Source organism: Corapipo altera, unplaced genomic scaffold, assembly GCF_003945725.1.
Source record: "Corapipo altera isolate COAL_440 unplaced genomic scaffold, ASM394572v1 0, whole genome shotgun sequence".
Lineage (NCBI taxonomy): Eukaryota > Metazoa > Chordata > Aves > Passeriformes > Pipridae > Corapipo > Corapipo altera.
This window is the reverse complement of record NW_020884872.1, coordinates 67,172,950-67,199,431: the sequence shown is the minus strand read 5'-3', so window position 1 is coordinate 67,199,431 and position 26,482 is coordinate 67,172,950. Positions and strand designations below refer to the sequence as shown.

The 26,482-nt window shown below is 43.7% G+C and overlaps 1 protein-coding gene across 3 annotated transcripts in view; it reads right to left on the bottom strand.

Moving 5' to 3' along the window:
- Positions 1 to 9,700: 9,700 nt before the first annotated feature.
- Positions 9,701 to 26,482, bottom strand: part of SMAD9 (SMAD family member 9) — a 37,536-nt gene continuing 20,754 nt past the window's right edge. For 2 of the 3 annotated variants that reach the window (XM_027650658.1, XM_027650666.1), the window contains exons 4-7: positions 24,245 to 24,382; positions 22,188 to 22,409; positions 17,581 to 17,837; positions 9,701 to 13,147 (exon numbers count right to left, since the gene is read on the bottom strand). In XM_027650658.1, coding sequence (XP_027506459.1) covers positions 13,004 to 13,147; positions 17,581 to 17,837; positions 22,188 to 22,409; positions 24,245 to 24,382 — 761 coding nt within the window. In that variant the 3' untranslated portion in view covers positions 9,701 to 13,003. The remainder of the gene's footprint in view (positions 13,148 to 17,580; positions 17,838 to 22,187; positions 22,410 to 24,244; positions 24,383 to 26,482) is intronic. The other variant, XM_027650671.1, reaches the window with a different exon arrangement.

Below are 26,482 nucleotides of genomic sequence, written 5' to 3'. Positions count from 1 at the left end.
CCCTGCTTGACTCCCTACAAACCCCACTCATATGCAGTCAGACCAGGTTTCCTTACAGGTTCAACCTCACGTTTCCTATAGCAGAGTCTCAGATGTCTCATTCCATAAAGCACTTTATTCACAGCGCAGTCACACAGAAACAGCCCCAGCTGGTGCCTCTGAGGAGGGACCTCCAGCAAAGGAACCCTTGGGCTTTTATACCCTCACAGTCTAAGTGCCAGCAAGTCTTGTTCTTCCTCCTGAATCTTTGGCTCCTGATGTGGCTCTGTGTCCACTCACCTGGCTAGTGCCATCGGACTTCATGCCCTTTATTATGCAAAGGGTTGGCTTGGCAGTTCATGGCCTCTTGGCTCCTAGCTAGAACTCAATCTGCATCTCAGTCTGCGTCTCTGAATTGCAGCTTGCAAAACCTGCACCAGATGTATTCCTCAGCAGTTGCAAGGGACCTTAAAGCTTCCTCACAGGAGAGGTGCTCCATCTTTCTAATCAACTTGGTGGCCCTCCTCTGGACTTGCTTTAACAGGTGGATATCCTTCCTGCATTGGGAGCTCCAGAGCTGGACACAGTACTCCAGGGTCTCACCAGAGTGAAGTAGAGGGGCTGTAGCGTACCTTGCATACAGATGTATACATTTGCATTAATTACTATCCCCTGTCCTTTTACAGATAGCTATTATTTTCCCATTTCATGGGCTTCCTCCACCCTTCCAGATGTTCAAAACCAGGCCATGACTGGGACTTCATTCCATCAGGATGGGTGGTCAGGACAGAAGCAGCAGCACACTCAGTCTTTGGACACTACCATAGCCCAGCTTGGGGCATTGTCACGCTCTCCTTGCGCCTCGCAAAATTCACTCTTCATTGGTTCATGTCATTCCTGCAACATACAATTTAAACCACAGATTATTTTTCCCCCAAGGTTAAATCTCCTTGAGGCACACACCAGGTCTCCCCATCCTTCTGCATTACCCATCAAGTACACCCAGGTCCTTGAGCAAAGACAATCCTACAAATGGGTTTGCCTTTTCCCATGGGAGGAGAAATCCACACTCAGCTTCCCTGTATGTAGTATGGGGAGCTTACCTCCCCCCTCAGTATGCAGGGGTTTTGTTTGGTCAGAACCAGGGCAGTTAGCAGATCCTCTAGTGTAAATCAATTGGCCAGCTGACTTCTGCTAAATTAGCATCTCAGTGCTTCCATGCCTCATTGCCTAATGCTCTTAACATAGTCTACAGTAGTCCATTATACTTCTCAGTTTTTCTAGAGGCTTGTGGGTGACAGGAGATGGGATATATCCACTCAATGCCATGTTTCTTTGCCTAAGAGTTTATAAGGTTATTTTGAAAGTGAGCCTGTCTGATTCAATTCTTTCTAGAGTACCATGTTGCTACAAAATGTACCTTTCAAGGCCTAAGACAGTGTTTTGAGCAGTGGCCTGGTTTACAGGATCTGCTTCCAGCCAACCAGTAGTTGTTTCACTGTGGTGAATATGTAACACTTATCTTGGCGTCAGTTTGCCAGGCCTCACCATATCAGAAATCCCAGTTCCCTGTATTCCAGGGAAATTTTACATGTGTAGCTCTCTTCATTGCAGCACATTTCTCATTCATGAATGATCTGTGTGATGGACTCCATGGTCACGACCCCATGGATCATGAGCCCATTGTTGCATCTCTTCCTAGATGTCCTGATGTTTCATGGGCCCATTGGGCTATAAATAGCTCACCCTTCTCCCAATCTAGTTCTATCTGTGCTATTTCAATTTTGGCAGCCTTATATACCTGCTTATTGTTCTGATGTTCTTCAGTGACTTTTGGGCATGTGAGCATCTACCTGATGTACCTTCAGAGTCATATTTTCCACTTGTGCAGCGATGTCCTGCCACAATGCAGCAGCCCAGATGGGTTTACCCCTGTGTTGCCAACTGGCCTTCTTCCATTGCTGTAGCCATGCTCACAGGGCATTAGCCACCATCCAGGAGTCAGTATAGAGGTTTAGTACAGGCCACTTTTGTTCAGCAATCTTAAGGGCTAGTTAGATGGCTTTCACTTCTGCAAACTGGCTTGACTTGCCCTCTTCAGTGGTCTTAATGACTTGTCATGTGGAACTCCACTCAGCAGCTTTCCACCTCTGATGGTTTCCTACCACATGGCAAGATCCATCAGTAAATAGAGCATAGCCTCTTTTGTCTTCTGATAACTCATTATATGGTGGTTCTTGAGCACAAGTCACCTCCTCAGGCAGTGCTACAAAATCTCTGCCTTTTGTTCAGTCCATAGTTTCTTCCAGGATTCCCAGAAAACTGGGTTTTCCTATTCAGGCTTATTGTGTGATCAAAGCTACTCACTTATTCCACTGCTTGCATAATGTATTGAGGGGATGTTCCCTTTGAACATCCAGTGCAGCACAGGCAAACGCAGTGCCAAGAGGAGACATCCCAACAACTTCTGAGGTGCCTCGAACCCCCTCATAGGCTGCTAATATCTCCTTTTCAGTTGGCATGTAGTGGGCTTCTGATCCTCGATAACTCCGGCTCCAAAACCCTAGAGTTTCTCCTGATGTTCTTTGCCAGAGGCTCCAGTTGAGACCATGCTCCCCAGCTGCAGCTGAGAGAATATTTTGTGTGGTTGGTCCTGTTCAAACAGGCCACAGAGCTACCGCACGGGCTATGTCCTGTTTGATCTGCTCAAAGGCCTGTTGTTGTTCAAGGCCCCACTCAGAATGGTTCTTCTTCCAGGTGACTCGATAGAGGGGGCTCACAAGTTGACTATAACCTGGAATGTGCATCCTCCAGAATCCTACAAGGCCTGGGAAAGCTTGTGTTTCCCTCTTGTTAGCCCGTGAAGACATCGTTCCTATTTTGTTAACCACACCCATAGGCGTATGATGGCGTCCATCCTGCCATTTTACTCCCAAGAACGGAATCTCTTGTGCAGGTCCTTTGCTTTTCTTTATGGCAAACCCAGCTTTAAGACTCTTGAAATACCCTCTCCTGAGGTAACCGATGCCAAGGATACAAGGGGCCTCTGGGCCAGTCACAATAGGGTGCTTTTCCCACTTGTCCCCTGCTGTGCTCATGTTGGCCTCTAATACAATTTTTGGCATCCTTCTGTCACTCCAGAGGTCCAGATGGGTTCTGCACTCCTGTGTTTTGATGGCATCAGTGTGCATTGTGCACCCATATCTACCAAAGCTCTATACCTCTGTGGATCTGATTTGCCAGGCTGTCGAATCATCCCCTGTCATCCCTTTCCTCCTCCTGGCTGAAGGCAGGTACCCTCTATTCCTATTCCTGGTCAGAGTATTCACTGTCTGACCTTTGTGATGCCAGATCAGAAGTCCCCTTACCAGGATCAAAGGAGCCTGCATGGCTCTGAGACTCATTGTGTTGTCTACTCCCTTGCTTCTTTTATTGCAGAACAAAATCTGAATTTTAGGAATATTAAACCATGACACTTCTATAACAGTGCTTTCTTACTGTATTTGTCTTTTTCCTTGAGCATTTCAAGAACTGTCTTTCCACTAATGTCAGTCTGGTGCAGAGCAAGGGCCTCTGTCATAGGGCAGCATCACTGCTCATTGACTGCCTGTCAGATCAGAGCTGTCTCCTTCAAAAGTAAGCTCAACCATCCTCTTAAATCACCAGATCTACCACAGAACAGTGAAGGATTCATAAACTATACACCCAGATTTTATGCCATATTGATTTTCAGTACATTTTCCTGTGTCTAGCATACCATTACTCACTTAGTGCAATCACTGATTCTCTTGCCCAAGACGAACTTGTATGAATAAAGGCTTTCTAAATGCTCCAGTTCCCACAGTTACTTGTGGTCTGACTGAGACCTAGAGTTTTCCATGGCCAATCTCTTTCAAAGAGAAGAATGGCAGATGACAAGGGAAAGAGCTCTTAAATCAGAAATCTCTTTATTAACAGTAAAACACAAGACGTGAATAATCCCTTTTACAATAGAATAATTTCAGCCAAAGAAAATGGAGTGTTTTAAAAAGTGTATTGTTCAAACATCAGACTAAATGTGTTGACTTCAGAATGCCTCAAATAAAATGCAGCAGAAGGAATGCTTGTGAAAATGTCCACTTGGTTAGCAGTCATTACATCTTTCTTGATACGACACAGCATGGAATAGAGTACTCTGGGGCTGAGTGGAGTACTCGGAGCTGCCCTGATCTCTCGGGCTCTGGAAGCTATGTCTGAGATTTTTCATTCTCGAGAAGCAAGAGTCCAAGTATTGTTCTTTATACAGCAATCTATGCTGGTTTACAGAATATCATGAATGGTGAATAATACTTGTGGATGGTGCAGATGTTTTGCTTTGCTTCTGGTGGAAAAGAGAGGGCAGAATTGTTCATAGACAGAAGCAACTCTGTTAAATCTATGCATGACTCACAGTGCTTTTCTGCACCAGACTGATAGCTTGTATTTAACACAACTCTCCCCACACACACCTTGCTCAAATCCACCATTTCAACCCCTTGACTGCGTAGAACTTTGCAACCTTATGGCTTCACTGTTCCACACTAAAAGGCCTGTTTCTTCACTTTCTTGTCTCACTTCTCAGCCCCATTTATATCACAGAGGTGATGCTGAAGTGAGGGTTTAAATTGCTAACACTGACTTATTTGCAGAAAGTATGCTGTGGTACATTTAGCTTGTACTTTAGAAGTATTTTAAATCATTAAAAACTCCCAATTGCTTGAGTAAGTGAAGAAAATTTATCTAAATGTGCATTATCTCTGCTCATCATGTTTGTTCCCTTGCTCTCTTGTTTGCAAAGCTTCTCATGGACATAACTGCGAACTAATAAGACAACACACACTTTAGCATCAAATAAACCACTTTGAAATACAATTTGCTCACTCACTACTGTGAAAGTGCAAGGGGTCAGACTTTACCAAGTTTTTTTTAGCTTTTCTTTACCAAGTTTTTTTTAGCTTTTCTTTGCTGATGAGGTCTGTATTTAAAATTATTAAGTGGTTGGTCTATTTCATCCTACGCTATTCATATGCAATATTATTTGAATACTAACACAGAATATAAAATAGCAGCATCCATGGATAATAAAAACACCATGACTGAAGATCTAAAATCTGTTCACAATTAGCTGCAAATGTTCACATTGACTGTAATGGAAGAGTAGCTGACTGGAGGATGTAGTGGTTATGTCTAATTGCGTAAGAGACATGGCCTGCAAATTAGATTTGTTATCTGTACAGGCACCGTTTGCAAGCACGGCCCAGGTGCAAGTGCAGGTGTCCTCTTGGTAGGACTCTCATGCACCTCACCTCCCTGACAGGGAAGTGGGGCATCAATATGGCAAAGTAATGTAAGGCATGGCTGGGCAAGCTGTCTGGAAAGCCCTGGGGTGAACAGGTAACAGGATTCTGGCTGCTCCTGCCCATTCAGAGCTTTCCATGAATAGATAATGGATACAAACCAAAGGCTGTTGTGTGTGCTGGTGACCAACATGCAGAAGTGTCTGTCCGCACTAGAAACACAAAAGGATTTCTCTCAGCTGAACAAAGACTAAATGCCCACTCAGGCTTCCTGTATCTTGCAGTAAGGTACTCCTGAAGCTGTGATGAGGAAGAAGCCCTGTTTCAATGGGTGCAATGAAACCTTCAGGTTGAGAAGATTTTCATTCACACATCTAAAGTCTCATGTAATCTCTCTCCCTGCTGCAAGATGGGACCAACTCTTGTCAAGCTCTTTTTTGATGGTGACCTGACCTCTTAGCTGCTCTCAAGGAAGCACATTTGTCCATTCTTAAGTACTGATAAAAATATGAAAGCTCCTGCTGGCTCCGTTTTCCTTTGGGCACTGCAATTTCCCACCTATGCATGAAGTGAGCTGGTTTATCACAATTCCCAGGTAGATGCTCTTATACAGACCATGTCTTTCAGTTGTGTACTTTCTGTTCAGACTGCATCTTTCTTTGAGGAGCACACACTGGATGTGCTTGTAGTGTCCTTGAACATTTGCCCCAAAACTGAACTCATTAGTTTTGCAGCAAGGCAGAGGGTAATCTTTCAAGTGCAGTTCCCAGATGCAACCAGAGCCTACTCTCTGGATCACATGGGACACCATTTGCCCCAACTATCGAATGGCTTAATCAGGAATCTGGCACACTCACAACAGGCTGGATATACAGGAAGAACCACAGCAAGGATTGTCATACTCCAAGCTGCTCTAAAAGCAGGTCTTGACAATTTGGTTAGATGTGAACGTAAAAAGCTCTAGTGAACACAATAACTGCCCAAGCACGTACTGCCTTGATACCTCCAGTAATGACCACTGAGTTTAGCTGGTCATATGCTCTCTCCTCCTCAGTCTCTTCAGCATCTCAGTGCATTTCTGGCTACTTAAACAACCACTAACTGTAAATCCTCTATAAAAATCTCAGCCCCTTCAGTGGGGCTTCCCCTCACTCAAAAGGGCTTGGTTTCAGCTGTCCAAGTAACAGTCTGCTCTCCAGCTTTGTCCAGAGCAAGGAACTCTTGCCTTTGGCTTGGAGAGCATCTGGGACATCATCATCATCAAATAGTTTGGGTTGGAAGAGACCTTTAAAGATGATAAAGTCCTAACACCCTGCTATGGGCAGGGACACCTTCCACTAGACCAGGTTGCTCAAAGCCCCATCCAACCTGGCCTTGAACACTTCCAGGGATGGGGCAGGCACAGCTTCTCTGGGCAACCTGTTCTAGTGCTGAGTTCAGGGGAAGAATCACTTCCCTGGTCTTGCTGGCCACACTGTTCCTGACACAGGCCAGGATGCCATTGGCCACCTTGGCCACCTGTGCACACTGCTGGCTCTTGTTCAGCTTCCTGTCAATCCAAACTCCCAGGTCCCTTTCTGCCTGGCTGCTCTCCAGACACTCTGTCCGCAGCCTGTAGCGCTGCAGGGGGTTGTTGTGGCCAAAGTGGAGGACCCAGCACTTGGCCTTGTTGAACCTCATCCTGTTGGAATCAGCCCAGCTCTCCAGTCTGTCCAGGTCCCTCTGAAGAGCCCTCCTGTCTTCCATCAGATCAACACTCCCCCCCAGCTTTGTGTCATCTGCAAATTTGCTAATGGTACACTCAATCCCCTCATCCAGATCATCAATAAAGATATTAAACTAGTGACCAGCTGCCAACTGGATGCAGCAGCGTTCACCACCACTCTCTGGGCTCGGCCATCCAGCCAGTTCTTAACTCAGCAGAGAGTGCCCCTTTCCAAGCCATGGGCTGCCAGCTTTTCCAGGAGAATGCTATGGGAGACAGTGTCAAAGGCTTTGCTGAAGTCTGGATAGACTATATTCACAACCTTCCCCTCATCTATCAGGCAGGTCACCCGATCATAAAAGGAGATCAGGTTGGTCAGACAGGACCTGCACTTCCTAAACCTGTGCTGACTGGGTCTGATCCTCTGTCCATCCTGTAGGTGCTGTATGATTGCACTCAGGATGAACTGCTCCATAACCTTGCCGGGCACTGTAGTTTCCCAGGTCCTCCTTCTGGCCCTTTTTGTGGACTGGCGTGACATTCGCCAACTTCCAATCATCTGGGACCTCCCCAGTGAGCCAGGACTGTTGGTAGATGATGGGGAGCGGCTTGGTGAGCTCTTCCACCAGCTCCCTCATCACTCTAGGATGGATCCCATCTGGTCCCCTAGACCTGTGAGGATCCAAATGGCTCAGCAGGTGGCTGTTTCCTCCTGGATTACAGGGGGGCTATTCAGCTTCCTGTCTCTGTCTACCAGCTCTGGAGGCCAGTTGTCCTGAGGACAGCCTGCCTTCTTGTTGAAAACTGAGGCAAAGAAGGTGTTAGGTACCTTGGGCTTTTCCTCATCTTTGGTGACTTTGTTCCCCCATATGTCCAAAAAAGAATGGAGGTTTTCCTTGCCCCTCCTTTTGCTATTGTGGTGGTTTGGGCTAGGCCTTCCTTGGTGACCAGTTTGTAACCAAGGAAGGGTCCAGATTTACCCAGTATTCCCTACGATTTTTACGTAAGCTAGATTATAAGAAGAAAGGACGAGAGGCCTTCGCCCTCTTTCCTTCCGGCGGCTTGAAGGTGCAGGTTCCCTGCTGTTGAGTCTGCTGTGTTGGGGAGCGAGGCCTGGTAAGGCCTTGTCGACCTTGGGAGGCGGAGGTTGCCGGCGATCGTCCCGGAGCAACTCTCGGTTGTCCCAAGGAGAGTGGTGGGATATTTTCTTTGCTAACCCTTTAGTTACTAGATCTCGGGCTACTGATTTGGGATATATATATATATATATATATTTTTGGTTTTGTTCCCTTTCCCTTCCCCCTTCCCCTTCCCTTGTGAAAATTGTATATATTTTAAATTGTATATATTTCAATTGTAATATAAGTGTAAATATATTTATATATATCACTTTAGCTGTCTCTCTCGTTTCGGGTTTTCTTAGCTGGTTGTTTTTCTCCCTCTTCTCCCTGAGGTTTGGGGGGGGGGGGACACTTCTGGTGGTAGGGTTTGGAGACTTGGCGGGGAGCCAGCTTCAAACCATATCAGCTATTATGTATTTGTAGAAGCACTTTTTGTTGTCCTTCACAGAAGTGGCCAAACTGAGTTCAAATTGTGCCTTTGTCTAATTTTCTTTCTACATGACCTAACTATATTCCTAAACTCTTCATGAGTAGCCAGCCCTTTTTTCCATAGTCAGTAAGCTCTCTTTTTTCCCCTTATTTCCTTCATAATCTCCCTGTTCAGCAAGGCTGGTCGTCTTTCCCACCAGCTCGCCTTTCGGCACACTGGGACAGCCTGCTCCTGTGCATTCCAGACTTCCTTCTAGAAGCATGTCCATTTCTCCTGGACCCCCTTGTTTTCAAGGGCTGTTTCCCAAGGTACCCTCTGAACCAGTCTTCTGAGTAGGCCAAAATCTGCCCTCTGGAATTCCAGGGTAGAAATTTTATTGATGGCCCTCTTTGTATCCCTGAGTACTGAAAACTCTTATTATTCCATGGTCATTGTGCCCCAGACGGCCTCCGACCACCACATCTCCCACCAGCCCCTCTCTGTTTGTGAACAGCATGTCTAGAGGGGCCCCATCCCTGGTAGGCTCATTTATCAGCTGAAGCAGGAAATTATCCTCTATACACTCTAGGAATCTCCTAGACTGCCTCTTCCCCACTGTGTTGAGTTCCCAGCAGACATCCAGCAGGTTGAAGTCACCCACAAGAACAAGGGCTGGCAATTTTGAGACATCTGCCAGCTGCTTGTAGAATAATTCATCACCCTCATCATCCTGATTGGGGGGTCTATAACAAACAGACTCCCACCGGGATGTCAGCCTTGTTGGCCTTCCCCCTGATTCTGATCCACAGGCACTCAACCTTATTGTTACTGACTTTAAGTTCTAGAGTGTCAAGAGACTCTCTAACATATAGAGCCACCCCTCCACCTCACCTATCACTTATGAAGAGCCTGTAGCCACCCCTGGGAGTACTCCAGTCATGCAAGTCATCCCACCACGTTTCTGTGATGGCGACTACGTCATAGCTTTCCTGCTGCATGATGGCTTCCAGGTCCTCTTGCTTGTTACCCATACTGTGTGCATTGGTGTACATGCACTTCATCACCTGGGCTGCTGATATCACTCCTAACCCTGGCTTTCTACCCTTAGGCTCATCTCTGGAGAGCCTGGTTTCAAACCCTTCCCCTTTCAAACCTTCCAAAATGGGGAGACATTAGAGATACAAAGTTACATTGCTGTAAATTAAGAGAAACCTGAATTTTTAACCAAGTTCAATTCACATATACTAGAGAAGCCTGTAAAAGAAACTTTGTTCAAAAAGAAAGGGTAATAAATGGTTTAATAACCTTACTTTTTATCTCTGCATATGGGCAGGGATTATCTTCCTATTTACTTGTTTTCCTCATTCCTATTATCACTTCTCTGTGAGCTCTCCCCTTCACTTGGGAAGGAGCTGTCAGCTTCTCTGTGTTTGCACAGCATCCCGCATGGTGGAATAAGTCCCCAGAGGCCACCAAAACAGGAAGAAATAGTTGACACAGTGATACCAGCCTTCCTAAAGGCTAACAACTCTGTGATGGCCATTGGCTTCAATTGCCCAGAATCAGGTGCTTTGATCCAATTTCTGACAAATAGTTATATTTGCTGAAATTCATTTCATTCTAATACAGATGTTTTAAATAGGTCAGAAGAATCATGCTTCAGAGATTCCTCTTTACTTATTAGTAAGGTAGTATTAAGGTGACTGCCTTAAATGAGATGCATGTATGGACTGCATGGAAGCCAAATTCCATTCATATAAGGATTACTATAAAAGTAGACATATACAGGAAAGAAAGAACTGCTCTGATTTTACCAACTTTTATTCAAACAACACAGACACTTAACTGAGCAAGCATCGTTATTACGCTGGGAAAGCTACCACATCTTCCTTAGGGTCCACCTCCTCTACTTTTGGAATGTCCAGTGTAGCAGTCCACATTTGTGCTAGAGACACAAGTGCCCCTTATACTCAGTGGGAAAACATAAGCATGCCTAAAGTACATTTTCACCTACTTGAAATGCCTGTCTTATGATGAAATGAATGATGTCCCAAAAGGACCTGCTTCTCTTCACTGGCCTATTTTTTAGCATTGGCAGAAACTGGGTTCTGGAGCTGCGCAAGAGCAGATACACCTCAGAACATCTTTTTGCTCTCTGTGAGGAAGATGACAATGCTGGGAATGTCTTCTCTCTATAAAAGCTTCTCTCTATATTAGAAGGGAAGGAGGTTTCAGCCTAAAAGACAAGGGGGAACCTAGGATAAAGGACAGAGCTAGATCCTAGACAGGAGAGGTGATTTTCTCTGTCCTTAGCTGCTAAGAAAGCAAAGAAATGAGCTACATGAAAAGGTGCTCATCCTAGAGCAAAGGTGCTACTGGAGAAGAGGTGCAATAAACATGATAAAAAACATGTTACCAGTACCTTGGTACAGGGTCACTGATGACAGAGGGAGCTGAGGAAAACGCATTTTTCCAAACTGATGTCTCTAAGTCTGCTAAACAGTAAATGGCACACCTGGAATTTCTGTGTAATATTATTATTGTATTTCATTGCTGCAAGAGACTGTAAAGCTTTTCCTATCTCACAGTGACACCCCTGACATCAAATGGTGATAGAACAGGTTTCTTCGCATGTACAAATTTCATATACAGCTTGCTATTACTGCTCAAACTTAACAATAATTTATCCTTCTGTGTCCTGCAAATTCCACAGGCAGCTGAAGATGCACTGAAATGAAATAACACTGTTACTTTACTTACTGTCTTTCCAGTGAATGTTATTTCCTTTGCATATGTGATATAGCTGAAGATTTCAGACATCCTCTTCGAATTATGCAGCAAAATGTGTAGCACCAGATATTGTGTGAGAAGAAAAGAAACATTCTGTAAAACATTTTTTTTTCCTCATGATACTTCTAGTGCATTCCATGGAGGAATGAGATTGGAGAAGTTATCCTTAAAGCAAAACAATTTTCAATGAACTGTTATGCCTTTAAAGAAATAATACTTGATTCTTTCAGCAAAATGATGGAGACAATCAAAATGTATTAAGAGTTTCACCTGTCTCCTCAGAAAAGGTTAAAAAGTGAACAGTATTTTGTAAGGCTGGCTCTGTGGATGAGGGTATGGGCAGTAGGTTTCCCTTCTTACAGAAGGAACACAGACAAGGTTCTGCACATCGATTCACTCTTTGCTTGTTCACGGCTTACACTGCCTCACCATCACCTGCAGTCAAGGCAAAAGCACAGCAAATGATGGAACCTGTATCTAAGACAAGAAACCATTTGTGGGGATGTATGGAGTGACTGGCAGGGAAGCCCTCTCTCTGTCAGACCCGAGTGATGCAGTCAGATCCCAAGGACTGGCCCAGTACAGGGGATGGATGTGGCTGACTCCCATCTCCTTCTCATTGCATCCTGTGGGCATGGGGCTTCCTGCTCCCAGTATGGAGACTATCCCAAGAAGAATGATAAAGTAATTATTTGCTTCTTCAATGCACACTTCATTTCCCTTTTCTGAATCACAGTTCAAGCCCCTTTGAGGTGTACCCTTGATATCAGCACAGTATTCTACCTACAGACAGTCCTAACTTTAAAACAAACTACATCAATACTGTATCATGGATAGGATTCAGTTTACATGCCGGATACATATGCAAGTATGTATGTACTTTGCAAAAAAAGCACTGGAAGTTAATTAGTTTTTTAAGTCATAGGCCTATATTTCAATTATTATTTTTTTCTTAGGAGCTTGTTGCTTTTCAGTGCAGCAATACCGTACCCTACTGTGTCAACAGTAACAGATTACTTGGAGGTGTCTAGAATGCTCTGATAAGGCTCCAGTGCTGAGTATATCCTGAGGGCTCTCTCCCCCTTGCCAAATCCTAGGGGAGATGCAGGTGCCTGAGCTCCTCACAGGATTTGTTGTCCCATCATGCTTTGCAGTAGGGAGTCAGACTGGAATTGCAATTTAGTCCTTCAGTTCACTAGATAAAAGTCATCTCTATGCATAAGTCCTGTGCACCATCTAAGGTCCTCTTTTAGACCTGAAATTAGGATGTAAAATGGATATAAATGGCATAGAGATCTGACTTTGGTTGCCTGCAGAGGGGTGAATTTCACCTACTAGGAACAGCTACAGCCAGGTTTCCGAACCCACATGAAAGTGCTGAGAATTCGCACCATTTACTGGCTTGGCTGGGGAATGAAGATGCTCATAGGAAATGTTTGACACTTTTGCAGGAATTTGGCTTATTTTGCACTAGAGAACAGATATGCTATACCTGAATTTCTAAACTTGTTTTACTGGCATCAGAGTAACTAGAAACCACAAAATGCAGCATGGAAAAAAAAAAAAGAGAGTAGACTATGTATAGATATATTTACATCTACATATACAAGCTTCTGTTCACTGGGAATTCTATAAGCCACTGCCTGCAATAGCATCCATCCTAAAGAAATTCTAGAGATGATTCTTAAGAGACTGAGGAGATGGGGTTGTGAGGTGAGCCCATCTGTGTCAGCACCTTATCCAGCCATTGCAACGGTCCATGCAGGTGGATCTCAATCCAGCAGGGCGTGCTTGTAACATCTTGGCGATGATACTCTGCTCCCCAGCCCTACAAAAGGACCAAAAAGTGAGCAGTTTTTTTAAGAAAATCAAAACATTAAATCACAACTCCAGTGCTGACAGTCTAACACAACTACAGGTAGTACACCACCCAAGTTCCCAAGATTTAATGCTTTGTCCTAGGGATAATTTTCTCTAGAAACTTTGCTACTTTTTAAGGTCATTGTTATCACAGTTACCTATGTGGTTACTCTATGGTATTAAATTAAAAATCTCTTCACACTTCCAAGTGCTGAAAACAACTGGCATGGAAAGGCCTGCTTCCAAGCTTGCTGCCTGCAAACAGCCCATGGGGAATGGTCCCTGCTGTTTGCACCCCGGAGACATGCCCAGGAAAGTCTGGCAGACTGCTGTCTGGCACAGATAAAAAGCAGGCCAGGCTCTTTCATAACATTTTAACAGGAACTGGGTATGATCCTGGGCACTGCTTCATGTATTGGTAGGGATGCATTCTATGAGTCTGAGACCCTAGAAGTTCTAGGTATTTATCTAAACCTCTGGAAACTTTCAGCAGTTCCTATGTACCATAGCCTATGTATAGATATTTTCCATAAGTTTTCTATCCTTGAACATGTCCTCTTTTCCCACAGGAGTTCCCAGCTGTCTGCTGTGGGAAGTCCTGCAGTAATTTCTCCAGCTCTTTTGGTGTGACAAGGGATACAGAGCATCTGACAGAAGATGGGGATGTGGTGCTAGCAGGGAGAAAAGAGCCTGGAGCCCCCATGCCTCAAGGGACAGGTTTAGGTTACATATCAGGAAAAGGTTTTTCCCCCAGAGGGTGGTTGAGCAGTAGAACAGGCACCCCAGGGAAGTGGTCACAGCACCAAGCCTGTCCGACTTCAAGAAGTGTTTGGACAACGCTTTCAGGCACATAGTATAATTCTCCTGTGAAGGGCCAGGAGTTGGACTCGATGATCCTCATGGGTTCCTTCCAACTCAGTATATTCTATGATTCTATGATTCAAGCAGGCTCAGTGTCTGCACCCTAAGCAGGCAGCCTCATTTCCCAGCAACACGAGGCCTCCGAGTCACAGCCCAAAGTCTTGCAGCTCACCGGTTGTCTCACTGGCAGAACTGAACTGGGATTTCCACAGGGCAATGTGTAAAACATGGTCCCACTACAGGATGAGGATCTTCGTCTGTGGGATGTTGATCAGACACTGAGTCTTACCTATCATTATGCTAGTCAGGCAGGTTGGTATTCTTGTCATGGAAAAAGGATGTGGAGGTATATTAAGAATGATGCCTGCCAAAGGCACTTAAATTGCAGACTGCTGAACAACTCCAACAAGTGAAGGTGCTAGAGCCCACTTCTTTAGATGTTCAGCTGCAAAATTAAGATCAACACCGAAACAGGATGCCATAATAAGTGGTCTGGATAAAATTCATTGCTACTAAATGATGAAAAGGGGAAAGAAAGCAAAAGAGTAAAATAAAAAGCCCAGAGTACTTCTAAACAGGCAGCATTTTTCTGAACTGTAGAGCATTTATCAAGCTAGAAAGGGCCTGTGCTCACAGGACCTCAGACTGATGTTCTGTAAATGTTTGCATAAAATGCCAGTTGCCGTCACACTCCTGAGATGATGAAGTTGCAAGTACTCAGCTGCAATGAAGATACACAGCCAGAAGGGCATTAGAGGAGCCGACGCACCTCTGCTGACTGGCAGAATGGAAAAGCCAGAGGAATGGCAATTGCAGGCTGAAAGTACAACCTGCCAGATCTGGGGGAGTCTGGCAGCGCATGCAGGCGGCTGGCCATCTCCCTCTGCTGGCAACTCCCAAACACTCCCAGTGATGCTGTCTCTGGCTGGAGCCCTGCCAGGGGAAACAGTAGGAGGACAAGGCCCCTGTGGCCCCTTGTATATCACTCTAGGGTCACAGGTAGCCTCCTTTATCCCCAGGGTCAAAATGAACTCGGACTCTCTTAATGAGGGAATAAGATGAGCACAACTTGCAAAGCTGTGACGGTGTTTTGCACAGACGGTAGGAAGAGCATACTAGTACTCTCACAGGGTCCTGCTGCTCCTGCCAGCCCTTCCTACCTCCTGTGGGCAACAGCTCTCTCCAGTCCAGGCTCCAGCCATGTCCCAGAGTACTGAGTTACCTCATGCCATGGAACACAGTCGAGTCTGCTGGGTCTTCCCCTTAGCCCCAAGACTTGGGGAAATGTGTCAGGGGTTGTGCTGGGTTCAGACCTTAGCTTAGAGAAACTCTCCATCTCTACCCTTTGTGCTTCAGCTGCCTCAGCTGTGGAGAGGGGCCAACACCATCCTGCTTTGGTTATCAGAAGTGCTCAATGGATGGAAACTGCTCTCACTGATGGTACATCCACAACTGAGCTCCTAGCTGCAATGTGGGCACACAAAGGACATAAGAGGGGACAAGACATTTACCTCCCTCTGTCCCATGTCCTGCCTCCAGAAGACAACACAGTCCTGGCAAGTTTCTCATGTCTTGGTCCCTCCCCATCGCTGTCTCCCAGCTGGTAGCTCAAGCATTGGTGGGGTAGGAGACAGGGTCTCCAGCCCTTTAGCTGTGCTCGTCCTGTGGGTTGTAGGTGACCAGCAGCATCTGGACACGAATCAGGGGAGAAGCCACAGCATCACCCGGCACCTGGGGGCTCTCTTGGCGGCTCTCTGACAGACAACGTGCCCCTATCTGCAACTACATACCCAACATCCAACGGCACTCCTGACCTCAGACTGAACACACAGTGGCTCACACCTTGGGAGAGAAATATTTTGAGAAGACTGAGTACAGGAAAAGGTATTAGTAGGCCAGGAACAAGGAACCTAGATGAGATTTGCATAGCAATTTTCCAAAGGTCATGGGAAAGGTTTCAAAAGAACTCCTTGCACTGGTCTTCTGGTGCCTGAGGCACTATAGTAGCTGCTATTGTTTCAACAAAGCAAGGTGATAATATGGCAGCAGCAATATAGAGTGCATCAACATCACCATTTCTGCTGCCAGGCTGAGCATGGAGGCAGATAACACATCAAAGAGACTGTCCCCAAGTTGCTGAGATAATGAAAATATTGTGTAACTGGCTACACTGCCTTTACAAACAACATGCCCATTCACGTCTTCCATTAATTAAAGAAAATGTTTGTTGAGTTTCTTGCTTTCCTTTTCCCCCCTGAAGTCTGTATGTGAACAAGATGTCAGCTCCTTCACAAGAACAAAGCAGCAGCATGGTGATGGGCATGGAGATTTTGGCTTGGACTCCTGGGAGAAGTTACAGGGCACTCTTAATGCTCTCAGAGACTTAAGGAGATGGGTCCCCAAGGATGGCTTGAAAAAGTCAGAAAGATGTGTAGGACTCAACTCATTTGCTCTGTAGAACATAAGGTAACTGCGCTCAAGCCTCAAGCAATTTTTCAGTATCTTAGAATTCAATCATCTTGATTCAGTCATTTGTATAGAAACAAATCTGCAAGACGAAGGCACATACACAAGCCATTTTTTATGGTACCTAGCAGAACCAACTGGCTTCTAATGGTGCAGCTCCTCTAGTTTGCAGGCTGAACATTGCTGCCAGCTCTCCCCAGCAGCACTACAGCAAGTCAGTCTAGCATATCTGCAAACAATCTTTAAATACCCACCATTCTTTGGGTTTTAGATGCTACAATAGGCACCTAAGTAAATTCTAAGCGCTAAAAGGAGTCAAGAGATCTCATTCTGGTAAGAAGGCCATTCAGAAAATTTGACAAACTCCCACAAATATCACACAGAGCAGTCAGACTGTGAAGTTCAGATATGAAAGACGTTGAAACAATAATGGCTTTGGTGGCTTCCTGTCTCTTCCAAGTAACAGAGAGAAGGTCAGATATTCTTTTTCTATTCTGCTTGCAAGAAGCCCTTCTGATCCTGTGGCTGGCCAGAGGGAACGTCATCAGAAATTATGACAATCTTTAGCCAGGAATCAGGCAGATGGCAAACAACAACTCCCTGCAAGCTAAGTGAGAGATGAAGAAAGATCCAGTGTTTCTTGACTGAGACCATATATATCAGTCTATGGTACTGGTGAGACTGTAAATTAGCCTAGAGACATAAGGACATTCTTTTCAGATCTATGGCTCTATCAAGCTCTATTGCAAACCTGTAACAATATGAGAGATCACAACTGCCTAAGACATTCATATTTTGCTAAGCCCTTCCAAGTTGAGCTTTTTGTGTAATCAGTGGGGGAACTCCACCATGCATTCTCTGCCTATTTTCCACAGAGAGCCTATGGAATACCCAAATTTTGGAATCTAAGAAATTTCCAGGTTGACCTCAAAACTAATGATTGTAAGCACCTAGAAGTTTAAGGCAATACTGGAAAAGAGGCAATCTGAATTGCTTCAGAAAGGATTTGATGGGAGCTAGAAAGTAACGGGATTTGCCTTTTCAGAAATCCAAGAGAAAACAAACAATCCTTACTTTAACAAAGCTCATTCGAATAGTACACATCTTGGTCAGCTCATACACCACTTCAAAACCATGATTGACTGACTGGGCAAGCAGCTGGGCGAAGAGCTGGTTGTTGAAGATCTTGAGGCTGCAGCCACTGGGGATCTTGCAGACAGTGGCTGGGTGGAAACCATGCTGGTAGTTACAGTTGCGGCTTTGCACAAAAATACTGCTGTCACTGACACATTCGGCATAAACTTCCCCACCAACGTAGTAAAGATGAACACCTTGAAAAAGAAAATGTAATGTGTATCATTTCTCCATTGTTCACAACACACTTTATACCAATAATTTTTTCTTTTATCCTGGCATACAAACCCAAGATCATTCCAGATACCTGGTACCTATACATTACCTTTTAGAAGACAGTAAAATGTGTGCATATCTATGTACTGTACAAGGGGCCACTAACATTAAGAGGAAAATATCATAAACACTATTTTGGGGTATTGGTCTAGAAGAGAAAAGTTTTGGAAAGCGGTATTTTTCTTCGTTTCTCAGTAAAACTTGGTTTACTTCTTTTACCCAACAGCACAGTATTTTATGACAAGACACACATATGTAAGTATCAAACACATGTCAACCATATACACAGCATAAATCAAAACTATCCAAGAACTGAAAAATCAGTATTACATTACACATCGAAGTGTATTTTCTCTGTTCAGAACATGCACGCTGACCAAGACCCACTTCACTGCATGCTGTTATTTTACTACAGTATCCTACATCATACAGTTAAAACACAGCATAGTGTGTACTTAAAATAGCTTTTCTGTATTTTGCTTTATCCGTCACATCAGAACCGAGTATTTGCATTTACATGATGTGACTGACTCGTCAGATCCTGTTCCAAGTGACCTTTAGCAAGAAAAGGACTGATTTTATTCTGAACTTTCCAGTGCCCAAGTGACTTACCAACACTAACCTTCAAATTTTGACTGTGCCTTGGGGAAATGAAGGTGGAAGCACTTCTATCCATTCAAATACTCTGATCCCCTCAGGATATCTGCTTGCATGAAAATATACCTAAATTGGTGTGAGAATTTATCTTAGCCTAATTCAGTAACCTTAAAGTTAGGGATCTTGAGTAAGGTAATTGTGCAGACACCTTCCCTAGCTGATAGATGATGAGAGGCATTGTGACCAGATGATTCATTCCATCCGCTACAGAGTGCAGGCTTACAGCCAGTTTAACCCCATGGAAGTCTGTGTAGGTGCTGAAAAGGCTCTCCCATTCCCTACTCCTGCTGTTTCTTCCTACACTAGCTTTCATGCTGGCAGCAATGGCTGAGGATCGGGAACCAGCTAATAAACTTAAAACCAAACCAAACCAAACCAAATTTATTTGCAGTGAGATCCTCATCAGTGCAAGCGCGGCAATGGGGACCCAGCCTGCTTAAACGTGAGCATGAAGCCACACCCTGAAAGGGGCCAAATCATCCTGTGAAAATGCCCAGGCAGTCACCTTTCCCATGGCTGGATTAGGGGAAATGAACCCCTCCCATAGTCAAGAGAGGTGGAAGAACTCAGTTCTTTGTTCTCATAAAAACCACCACTAAATAAAAGTAAAATCCTCCTCTCTATTCCCAGGTATGGCATTCAAACACTTACATACAAATGTACATTTTCACAGAGCCTCAGTGGACTGCCTCCAAAGCTAGTGATAACTATGCTTTAATAATGCAGTTGAAATTACTTTTATTCCTGGTGTCTTTCATAAAAAGACTGGTTACATATTCCCAGTCTGTTCATCATTCTGTGGTCGTAACAATAAGAGGTAGCAGCACATCCTCAGGACAAAACCAGCCTCTAAACAGAAGTGGGAAAGGCTCAGGGAAAAGCAGGTTGAGTGGGAAAGGAATCTGGGAAGATTATGTTCTCCCACAGTTTTCCAGGGTGACTCAGACAGGAACCTTTAAGTCTGTCTTCAAGCCACCACTTGACTTCTATGCACCCACAAGATCTCAAATAAGATGCGAGTGGCAGGGGTGTGGCTTAAAATACACACTGGTGCTGCACTGGGAACACAAGCAAGGGGACAGCTCCATTCCACCAGTCCTCAGGTCTGCTCTGACTACGCCAGACACTGTGGGGTGCTGCACACTGTGACTGCTATTACTTGACCTACTCTCCTTTCCTTACCTTGGAAATGCATAAAAGGGAAGGACTGAAAATAGGAAGGACCTTGATGGAGTCCGTATAATTTTCTGAAATAATCAGATAGAGTGAGAACAGAGGGTAAGGAGAGAAGAATAAGGACATAAAAATTCACCACATTTCAAATCTTCAAGTGTGGCTACTGATTTAGGGTCACCACACTTTCTGGTACTAAGGTGAAAAATTTTTAAGGCTGGGTTTTTGAAGTATATTGAGCAACCTATTTTCTGAAAAAAATTAATTCTTTCAAAGGCATCGCCTAATCTGTCTGCTATAGTAACAAAACCACTGTTAGTCTCAAAAGCAGATGCTACAAATTGCTTTCTCCTTGTGGACTTTTTAAAAGCAGTAAATACAGCAGTAATGAAATATCAATATGTATTTCTATTCTTCTAGTATTCATTCATCAGAGGAAAGCACCCTCAAGGAAACCAAGCTGCTAGATACATATTTGTAGAAGACCAAATTAAGGGTCCATATGTTTTAGTGGGATTTCATTGCTCCACGCAGAAGCTGGAAATTCACCAGTCTCCAAGCATCCACATCTTCTTGACACTGATCAAAAGTCCCGTTTTTGTCCTTGAAGTCTAACTGCTGAAACAGGTCCAATTGCTAGTAGATGTTGCATTGTGTTCTGGATTGTTTTTAGCTTTGATGTGGTATTTCCAGGAAACCGTTTCATGCTGATACACTAGATGACAATTCAATCACATATCCTTATCCTACTGAGCTAATCTTGTTTACTCACTCTTTTTTCTCCCCTGTTAACATGTGACAATTGTATCCATTTCAGTAGCTTTCATCTGTCCACCATGCCTCTGAACTACACATTTTGGAGCTGCTCTGTGCTCTTCTGCAGGCCTGTACTGGTGCCACTTATACTCCATTTGTACATGTTTTTTTAAGATTTACATAAACAGGCGAGAACAGTAAAATCACGGATCTCTGATACACTAAACTCCTCTCTGGGCAACCTGCTCCCTTCCCTTGGGCAGATTCTTAGTGTAGGACTTTAAAGGACTTTTAAGCAATGAAGACAGATCTTCAGATTTAAATGGATGAAGACCATTAGCATCTCCCTAATTTTATTTTTGTTCTGTCTCCTCCTCTTTTGGTGCAGAAAGTCACAGGATGTAACATCCTCAAATGACAGCTGGGATCTTTTGTCATTCTTTTAGGGCCAGGCTCATCTTTCATCCACATCCCTCTGACAACTTACACTGATAGGGAAGCTTTGCTTTATTTACTAAGTTAGAACTAGATGTACAACACATTTGCACCTCTCACAACGAACCACTATGACAGACACTTGTAGCATCACACTGGCTTCACGCAGCGCATCTGCAACACAAGTGCCTTCCCTCCCAGAGAAAAGTGCAAGAGCAAAGCACAACATCTCCTGCACCAGCCTTCAGGTTCACTGCTGTTTGCAAAAACTGTATCACATTTGTCTCAGAGCTTCCTTGTATTCAGTCATTCAACACTAGACTATCAAGAGCCAATTAAAATATTGCTGTAGGCCTGGGAAATAAGGTGAGGTTGACAAGATAATAGCAGTGGAACAATTAGAGTTAATTAGCCCAGTGGGAAATACATTCCCAAGTAGCTACTGGTGCGAGGCTGGGTTGGCAAGATAATGAGTCTAGACTGGATATACCAGAACATGAAAAGCTTCATCTGCATGGAGAAGTGGCTGGCACAGTGCTTCTGACTCACCATCACAAACAACAGTAAATTCTATGAGAATATCAAACCCTACACAGCCCCAGTGAGCTGGGACAGATTGTGTGTGGTCACGCATGTCCAGGTGTGGTCTTTCACCGGCAGCATATGATTCTGCACGCTGTACACCAGAAGTGGAGCATACAAAGAGAACCACTGGTGGGAGAACAGGAGCCTTAGTTTTACTGGTGAAAAGTCGGCAAAGCAGGGAATCAGACTGGTGGTGGCAGCGAGAGGCAGGGGGGGTGTGTGGAGCTACAAAGACAACTCTGGTAGAGTTCTTCAGCTAAGTAACTCAACTACTAAGTGTTTCATCCATTTCCCTTTGTTATTTGGTGGAAGGAGAATCAGCCCTCAGGCACCAGCAATTATCCTTGTAGTGGCATTTCAATGGCAGTATTCCCAGTTGCCAGAAGCTCTAATAAATAAAATGAAAATACATACTGCTAAATCAGAACACATAACTATAAACAACATTTTTCTCTTCGCTGGCCAAGTAAATAGCTTTTGTAAGGAGTTACTCTGCTGATTGTTATCCAGTCAGAAAAGAATCAGCTGCTTTTCTTTTATTTCAGAATAATCTCAGAGCTTTTACTTTAAGACAAGTGCATTTGACAAATCAGATAGGTTTGTTAATGCAATGTGTGGATCTTTTCAGTTCTGAATATTCCTGAGGAGAAGGGATTTCCTCTTACCTTTTCCTATGTGTCTCCTGGTGTTTTCTATAGTAGAGTTGCGGTTTACATTTGACAGCAGACCCAGGCAGAATCTGTTTTTGTTATTTGAGGGATCTGTAAATCCATCTATAAGGATGCTTCGAGAGGAAGCCTGGAAAGTCTCTCCTACGCGGTTGTTGAGTTCATAGTAGGCAACTGAGCACCAGTGTTGGGGTTCCTCATAACAAACAGGCCGAAAGTCTGTAGGAAATAAAAGTTAGTCAGCTGCTCAGGTCTCAGTAATATTTTTTAAACAATCCCTCTCTGTTTTCTTTCCTCCCTCCCATTCTCAGCCCCCCATCTCTTCATCTAAACAGTCACTTATGGTATGCTTTATCTCAACAGCAGCTTCCCTTGCTTCTTAGCTTTTTTTACTGTAGTCCCAAACATGCAAAAGTTTGATGCACCAGCTTAACTCTAACACACTGACATTCCTTGCTGAACTGGGGCCCAAATTATGCACTGAAAATAGTAAGGGATACATCTTCTCTACACACCAGTAGGAGCTAGGGATGACAGATGGGCTCAAAGCAAGTCAAAACTAAGGCAAGCCTTCAGCCTAACACCAAACTCTGTAGTTCAGAAGTAATAAATCACTACCCCCACCTCCCATCCCCCATTCTCAATTTTTAGATGCTTTCAGGCTTTCTGCTTCCATGTGGGATCATAAGCAGAAATGTCAGCAAGGTCATTTCTTTTGGATCTACCCATGCCCAGGTTTTCTAAGTCAGAGACAGACTGAAAAATGTAACAGAATCTCTGAGCCTCATTTTTCCTACAGAAATCAGAAGGAAACCTTATCCTGCCTGCTCACCACAGGCATGTAAGCCTGCCTGCCCCCAGAGCCTCTGTGCGTAACCTGTAATAAACTCCTAACTAATATTCACTAGGATAGTGATCAGGGTGGTAAACTATGATAAAGAGATTAAAGTAGCTTGACAATTTATTTAAAAGTACTGGTGTCTGATAACTTATTATTATCTGGTCATTCTGTGTAATTAGCACTATCCCACTCATCTTCCTTCTGCTCCAGTTCCATGCTACATACAGCCTTCTCATTTTTTCAGAAGAACTGGTAGTAGTTTTCTAATGTGCATGTGTGTGCACAGTGTTCAGTCCTCATTCTATAAACCACATTTCTTTAAGAATACAATATGATGGACTAAAAGAACAATGGTGATTTTCCATTTGCAGTAGCAGGAAGCCAAAGTAAAACCCAGCAGAGGAACTCCCATTTGCCCTTGGTACTCTGCAGCAATTGGCTTTGAATAGTGGAGGCATTAGTTGCCAGTACTGGTGCAAAGGTAGCAGGGACCATGATGAAGATGACATCAAGTTGCTTTGAGGGGTGCAAGGAGGATCCCAGACCCTTCTTCTCTGACCATCCATGCCCTCTCCCACTAAAGCATTCTCATAAGAGGACAGAGGTTGGTCTTCTGTAGAAATCTCTTTGTACTTAACTAAAACATGTTCTTTTCTTTTTTAGCCAGCCAGTAATGTAACACTTATACAAAGATGGCAGCAGAAAGGTTCCTACCACAAGACTTTAAAGTACTTGAAACCCAGAGCTGAAGGTGGTAAAAAACCCAACAGTTCTGATATTGATAATGCTTTTGTGTGTTATACTGCCCCACCATGCTTGATTTGATATATTTATCTTTACGATGTAGATAACAGTGCTTGCTTTCATTAACAACTTTTAAATGTAATAGTACATGGATACAAATAAACTACATAAAGTAGTTAAAGTACAAAAGTAAAGTAATAGTAGTAAAGTAGTTGACTACATAAAGTAGTTAAAGTACAAAAATGCTAATAAAAATACAAAATACAGAGTCTAAACTCTGTAACTTTGCACATAATACATGGTTTTCTTACATCAACCTATTCTGCTAGGTAATGGGTGGGTCTAGCACAGAGCCTTACTGCAAAATTGCCTGAAACCTATTATTACACATCACTGAACCCTTTTGTTCAAATGACAATTCTTTTTCTTAACAATTTTTATGTAAAAAATAGTACAAATGGTTATTTACTTTCAGGTTCTCCATCGGCAGATTTACCTCCATTGGGCAAAGACAGCACTAGTTGACTTTCAGCTATTGCATCCATTGACCGTCCATTGTGCATTCCTGCAGGTTCTCTTGTGTGGTAGGGTGGAGGTGGAGTTTCCACTGGAAGAAAGAAAGAGGGAAGGGAAGGGAGGGAATGGAAGGAGGGAGGGAATGGAAGGAGGGAGGGAATGGAAGGAGGGAGGGAAGGGAAGGGAGAGGGACGGAGAGAGACAGAGAGAGAGTGAGACAGAGAGAGAGAGAGAGAGAGAGAGAGAGGGAGGGAGGGAGGGAGGGAAAGCAAAGAAAGAAAACAAGAAAGCAAAGAAAGAAAGCAAGCAAGAAAGAAAGAAAGAGAAAAAAAGAAAAGAATTAAGCCTAAATCAGTATGTTGGTAAATTCCTTCTTGGCTTTTCCTGGTGAATATTATACCTCTTTGGCATTGTTTAGCTAGAGAAGGGCTGGAAACAGCACAAATCTGAACCTGACCTCCCTTCAGTCTCTAGATTAAGACCATTGTGTGTTCAGAGAAGATGGGAAGGAAGGGCTGTCATGTTGGACATGCAGCACTTGAGAGAGGGACAGTCACAACAGTACCTCAGGCCTAGACCCGTGCCAAGTTCTCTCTTAACACCAGCTGTTACCCTACAAAAGTAATGAAGTTTGATCCTTCAGTTCCAGACTTCTCTCATGAATTTAAAACTTAAGGAGATGATTTAAGAGCAGAAGCAAACTTTAAATGATCCTCTGGGAGAAAGCTCTCTTCACAGTCTATAAAAAAAAGCCTATGGAAAGCATTTACACTCTAAAATCAGACTTGGCAAATCTCCCTCCAGATTTATTTTTTTTACCTCTGTTCAACAAGGGAAGTCTGTCCTCTCCTGGTTTGTTCAGTCTCCCGTCAAAGAGCAATGGATGTGTTGAAAACATTAGGAGAAAAACTATCAACTCGCAACCTGCCCAGCTCCTGATTTGTTCCATTTCCAGCAACATGAGCTAGAAAATAGGTTACTCTATAGCAGGGATTCTCAAGAAAGACAGAAGGCTTCAAACAGCCAAAGAAAAAAGGTCTTAATTTTCAAATTAAAAAATGTCAACATTCACTGCATAAGCACTCAAAGTATGTAGCTTTGTTCATTTGAACAGAAACTCTGTGAGCTTATGTGCTAATTATAGCCATATACAAGCTTGCAGGACTGTGGATCTCTTTAAGCACTGTTTAATTTGGTTCCAGTTTGAAATTCCCTGTTGTGTTTGGGGTCTGTTGGCTGGCCCTCAAAACAGAGCAACTTCAGCTGGAAGTGGATGACTGTGAACTGTCTCATAAGACAACCACTGAATCTTCCAAGTAAGTACTGAACAGGAATGTAATTTTACTTAAGCACTGTTCAGGATTTAGGAATTTCATACACCACATGATATTTCTAACATATAGATGACATAAGCCTCCCACATAAAATACAACAAGCTAGAATGGTAAAACAAAACCAAGAAATAGTGGAAGAGAAAACAAGTCACAGAAAGGAATATAATCACACAGTCATGTGGTTATATGGCTATTTTTGATGTCTATGCCTAAGCTAGTCACCCTAAGCTCTCCTTATACCCACAACAGAAACATAGGCACCCGCAGAGACAGCGTATCTCAGGTACTTTAAACATATACAAGAAAATGCAATGAATCCTGTTGTAGGAGTCCCTGTTTTCCTCCATTGATTAGAGAGAGAGTGTAGAGAATTGCATGAGATGCAGAAATGAGCATAGCTGACATCTATATTTGGTCACAGCAATCCTGCTCAAGGTTCTTGATGTAACTCCAGTTTGCTTTAGATACCCTTCCATCCCTGATTGTTACACAGGCAAATTATGCTTATCAGCATGCCATGTGCTGTCATATACTGAAGCTCAGGTTGAGCCACTTCTATTTTTAAGTAGCTTTGCAAGGTCCCAAGTTCAGTTAAATGCACGAGTCAGAGTCATTACATAGCTGGAATGGGCCTGATTTACCTGTCAGGACCAGCTCCACTGAATCCAGCTTGGTTACACAGAGGTGAAAAAAAAAATATAGGACAAGACAAACAAGTCTTACTACTCGATGAAATGTTTCAGTGTTGCTAAATATGATTTTATCTGAAATACAGATCTAGAGAAAAAATTAATGAAGACATATTCAACGAATGGAGAGAGAAGGAAAAACATCACACTGTATTGAAAGTATCCAGC